Here is a 5,310-nt window from a genome sequence, read left to right on the forward strand (position 1 = left end):
GGACCTCGCCGAGTCGGCGGTCTCCCGGGGTGGAGTGTTGTGGGCGGTCTCGCTGGACGTGACCAACGCGTTCAACTCTCTGCCCTGGGAGACGGTGAGGGTGGCGCTGGGATACCACGGTATCCCGCGCTACTTGCGTAGGCTCATCGGAGCTTACTTTGCGGGAAGGGCAGTAGAGTTCCCGATAGGCGGCGGCGGTCTGTCGAGGCGGTCCATGTCGTGCGGCGTTCCGCAGGGTTCGGTCCTCGGACCGCTCCTGTGGAACATCGGCTACGACTGGGTGCTCCGCGGTGCCACGTTGCCGGGAGTGTCGGTCATCTGCTACGCAGACGACACTCTCGTCACCGTTCGCGCCGGCGGGCACCGCGAGGCGGGCCGCCTCGCCACGGCCGGCGTCGCGCAAGTGGTGGCCAGAATTCGGGCTCTCGGGCTGGAGGTCGCCTTGCAGAAGACGGAGGTCCTGGCCTTTCACGGGCCGAGGGCCGCTCCTCCGCCCGGGACGTCGATAGTCGTCGGGGGTACTTCGATCGCCGTCGGGTCGACGATGAAGTACCTGGGCATCGTTCTCGACGGTCGCTGGAAGTTCGACGAACACTTTCGGCGGCTGACCCCGAAGCTTCTGGCCGCCGCCGGAGCGCTCGGGAGTCTACTGCCCAACCTAGAAGGGCCCGCCGACAAATGCAGACGCCTCTTCGTGGGCGTCGTGCGTTCGATGGCGTTGTATGGCGCTCCGATTTGGGCGGGCGCTCTCTGCGCGCGGAACGTGTCGCTGATTCGCAGGCCGCAGCGCGCTATCGCGCTGCGGGCTGCGAGGGCGTACCGCACGGTGTCCTACACCGCATCGTGTCTCCTCGCCGGCAGCCCCCCGTGGGAACTGGAGGCTGAAGCTCTCGCGTCGGTCTTCTGGCGCGTGACGGAAGCGCGCCTGAGGGAGGAACCGCCTCGTCCGCAAGAGGTCGTGCGATGGAGGAGAGAAGCTCGCGACGGCCTCTTCCGGAAGTGGTCGGAGAATCTCGAGGACCCGAACGTAATTACGAGTCGGGGGCTGGTGGCGGCGATTCGGCCCGTTCTGCGCGGCTGGGTCGATAGGCGACACGGTGCGATGTCGTTCCACTTGGCGCAGATGCTGACCGGGCACGGCTGCTTCGGTCGCTATCTGTGCCGAGCGCTGGGGCGGGAGCCGACGTCGGAATGTCACCATTGCGACGCCGGCGCCGAGGACACGGCGGAGCACACGCGCGCGGTCTGCCCGGCGTGGTGCGAAGAGCGCGCCGCCCTGTCGGCGGCCATCGGAGCGGATCTCTCGCTGCCGGCCGTGGTCTCGGCCATGGTCGGCAGCGAGGAGAACTGGAGCGCCGTCTCCTCCTTCTGCAGCGCCGTGATGCAGCGGAAGGAGGCGGCGGAGCGGGAGCGGGAACGGGATCCGAACTCGCTTCCGTCTCGTCGCGGTAGACGCGGTCGGCGGCGCAGGGCCTACCTGGCCAACCTGCAGCCGCCGCCCCCGTAGTTTGGATCAGCGGGCGATAGGTCGGGGGATCTATCGACCGCATCGCACGATCCTGAGGAGGACGGAGAGAGGCGATCTTATGTGTTCAAGGGATCCTCTCTCGGGTCGCTGTCGCTTTTGCGGCGACGACGACGGGCCCTAGTCTGGGCAGGCGCCGGCGGGATCGCGAAAGAGCTTTGTGTCCTCGCGATCTCGCCACAAGCGCATAGGCGGAACACACGTGTGGTTTTTGTTCAGTAAGAGTCTGACTCCCCTCCGAGCCCCCCCAACCGGAGGGTGTCCATGAAGGATTTTCCACACGTAAAAAAAAAAAAAAAAAAAAAAAGGTTAGGTTAGGTTAGGTTAGGTTAGGTTAGGTTTTTTTTTTTTTTAAATAAGTTGGTAAACAATTGGGTTCTTTATTTCGAGGATGAGTGACATGAGACATAGTAATAAGTGAGTAAGATGAATACGCTCCGGCCAGTAATAGAAGTAGTCTTGATAATAGTATAAAAAATCGATGATAATAGACAAATTAAATAAGTAAGTTGTAGCCCCAGTGGAGACTTGAAATGGAGCGCTGCATGGGTGCAGGGGGGCAGAACTTGCGATTTGATACAATTGTTCAATCCCCTACAGACCATGCAGCGCGAATGATGGAGATGATGATGAGTGGGCTGAGTGGGCAAAGGGTTAAGGCCATATTACAATTCCGAGTAACCCTTACGCCCGGCCCGAAGTGATGAAATGATGAATTAACAAGTGATTATAAAATGAGATATACAAAAGATGGAGATTATAAACAAAATGAACTTAAGCTAAGGTAGTAAAGTATATATGGTTTTTTTTTTTTTTTTTTTTTTTTTTTTTTTTTTTTTTTTTTTTTTTTTTTTATGAGTATATTGATCTTTTTTGATTATACATTTATGTTTTTTATTGATTTACAGAGTATTTTTTTTTTTTTTTTTTTTTTTTTTTTTTTTTTTTTTTTTTTTTTTTTTTTTTTTTATGATATAATAATATAGATAATATATTAAGTAATCTTAAAGAACAAAATTAATCTTAAAAACTATTATATATTAATATATCTTATATAGTATTGACAAAGTAGAATAAAAATCAAAAAGAGGTAATAAAATAAAAATAAAAATAAAGAACAACAATCATAACATAAGTTATTAATCTTAAGACAAGGTAAAACGTAATAGATTAAAAGTACAGTCAAGTTCGACTCGGAGCACTCCCGCGAAGCCCTGGTGGGTGAGTCCTGAAGCGTCGCCGCGTTAGAATAATGAGAAGTGTAAGTAAGAGTAGGAAAAATCCCGAGCTGAGCGAAGTATGTGGAGTGTTATGCGTGAGTGTAAAAGATAGAGTTAAAGTGGTTATTATGATTGTATGAGTGTAAAGGAATTATGTATATAAATGTTAACTAAATGGATAATATATATGTAAGAGTAAGGATAGAAATATATATAAATGTAAAAGGAGTCTGAGCGATATATGGGTAAAGAGTAGTGTGAAAAGGTACCTGCAGTTCGTGGAAAGAGAGTGTGGTGTGTAAAGTGTACGAATGAGAAGCAAGACAAGACGAACAATTTAGAACTTACGGAGCTGCCCGTGCCGCACTGTTCGGTGAGGGTGTCGGAGCAGTTCCGTAGTCTATGTTTTGCCTTGTCTTGTTACGCATGGAACGCACAATAGGGCAAGTGGTAGAGGTGGCTTTGTGTTCTGTAGGGTGTTTGTTATTAAACTTCATATTATGAGACACACAGTTAAAGCATTTGTAAGTGCCGGTCTCTGCGACAGTTGAGCCGTCGACAGAGACGGAGGTGTTGTGTCGGCATTCTTTATGAATATGTCCATCTTCCGCGCAGTGCGCGCACCGCGTGGAAGAGGACTTGCAGTGGGTGGCAGTGTGCCCGAACTGCAGGCACTTGTGGCACTGTAAGAAGGGACTGAATTCTTCGATGTGTACGCGCTGATAATCAACGCGCACACGATCGAGGGACAGTAAGGTGCGGAAGGCTGTAGGGTGTGTTATGAAAACGGCGTTGTAGAGTAATGGATTTCTATTATCCCTTTTAAATTTATATTTAATATATGAAGAGTCGAATTCACTAAGCTCGGGGTTTTGTCGCATAATAATGTCCGTAAGCTCCTCAACGGCGACGTCGCAGGACACACCCTTCAGAATAATCATAGGCTTGAGGCGGCTAGCCACCTCAGCGGAGACTTTGGCGTCGTTAGCCGCTTTAATACGTTGCAGGGCATCGTCGCGGTCGCGCTCCGTGTCGAACTCGATGCGAAGTTTATTTTTAGATAGTGGGGCTACCTTGGCCGGAGCGTAATTAGTTTCGCGAAAGGATATTGTAGATTTCAGGTTTCTGAATGTTTCCTCTCGGGAGGAGGCCGGAGTTTTAGAGGCGACGACGATTGCTGGTTTCGTGTTCGGCGGTGTGGTAGAGGCGGCTTTGACCGCCGGGGAAGGTCGAGCGGTAGGGCCAGGCAGGTCCCTGGGCTGGGCTTGACGCCCGGCGATAGACGCGTATGTGGATATTATATTCTTAGAAGTCGCAGAGTGTTCGGCCTTGATCTCTTCGCGCAGCTTGGAGACCTCGTCTTTTACTAGTTGGGTCAGATCGGTGACCACATTCTTGTAACACGTGGGTGAGTTGAAAGTGGGGTCGTATTTTTCTTGTTCAGCTATGTTAATTTCGAGGTAGGTCTCGCAAGCCACGCGAATCTCCTGGGCGGCGCACTGTATGAGGTCCTTATTGACCGAAGTCACGCTTTTGCCCTCACGGACAGCGTGACATATTGTCTCGGTTAGTTGTTCAATAATTGTGCGGAAGCTGGCTTCATTCCGCACATCGGAGCCAAGGTATGGGAGCTTCTTGCCCGTTTTATCCTTTTTCCCCGCGGGGGCAGCCATGGCGGGGGAAGGGGGATGGTGTCAGGGTGAGGTAAAACTAAGCCAAATGTAAGGTATAAGAAAACGGAACAATAAAAATTTTGGGGGGGGGGGTGTAAAGAAGGGGGGGGTGTTAGGTGTGTGTGGTTGCGGTAGAGAAAAGGAGAAAATAAAATAAAATAAAATTTTTTGGTGGTGGGGGTGGGGGGGGGTGGTAGGGGGTGGGTTTTGTAGAAGTGGTGAAACTAAAGAATAGATAAAGAATTTAAGAAAATAAAAATTTTGGGGGGGGGGGGGTAGGGGGTGGTAAGGGGGTGGGTTGTGTAAAGGGGGTGAAGTAGGTGTCAAAGGTGAAAACCGCAGCCAAATCGGTTAGGAAATGGCTGAGTTATAGCGATTAATAGAATTCTTTAATATTTCCTTAATAAAATATTAAAGAATTCTATTTTTAGAACACGAATATCCGATTATCTATATAAAGAAGTTATGAGTTTAAATAATATATATTGAAACAGGAATATTATAGTCCCCTTGTGAGGCAGGAGGATGAAAATTTGGGATGGGGGTAAAAGACCAACGGAGAAGCCGTTGGCGCAAGAAAATCCGGGAAAATCGAAGGTTTTGGGGGGGGGGGAGGGGGTGAGGGTGGTTTTTGGTTGGATGGGGTAGTAGGGGTAAAATAAGTAGTATTCGTGAAAACCGGAAATTTATCGGATTTATATTAAAAGAATAAAAGAATTAAAACGGTTTTTATTAAAATTTTGGTGTATGAGTGACTTGTAATTTTATAAGAATATTTAAACCTATTATGAACGAAAACAAATTAGTTGTGTGTTTAAACAGAATTTTGAAAAGTCTATTGTGTCTAAGTAGTTAAGTTTCCACGAAAACTAAATATAGAAAGGGGGTAAGT

General features: G+C 49.3%; 1 protein-coding gene across 1 annotated transcript; it reads left to right on the top strand.

Moving 5' to 3' along the window:
* The first annotated feature begins 544 nt into the window (after positions 1-544).
* Positions 545-2,757, top strand: LOC123668612. Its single transcript, XM_045602335.1, has 2 exons — positions 545-898; positions 2,695-2,757. The coding sequence occupies exons 1-2, from the start codon at positions 545-547 to the stop codon at positions 2,755-2,757; spliced, it is 417 nt and encodes a 138-aa protein (XP_045458291.1).
* Positions 2,758-5,310: the final 2,553 nt, after the last annotated feature.

The sequence above is a fragment of the Melitaea cinxia genome, chromosome 3 (genome assembly GCF_905220565.1).
Source record: "Melitaea cinxia chromosome 3, ilMelCinx1.1, whole genome shotgun sequence".
In the NCBI taxonomy this organism is placed as follows: Eukaryota; Metazoa; Arthropoda; class Insecta; order Lepidoptera; family Nymphalidae; genus Melitaea; species Melitaea cinxia.

What these genes read in the sequence shown, in the direction of transcription:
- LOC123668612 (XM_045602335.1), top strand. Translation starts at nt 545, where the DNA reads ATGAAGTACCTGGGCATCGTTCTCGACGGTCGCTGGAAGTTCGACGAA. An exon ending in AGGCTGAAGCTCTCGCGTCG is followed by an intron (nt 899 to 2,694) that starts GTCTTCTGGCGC and finishes AAAACGTAATAG; the next exon opens with ATTAAAAGTACAGTCAAGTT.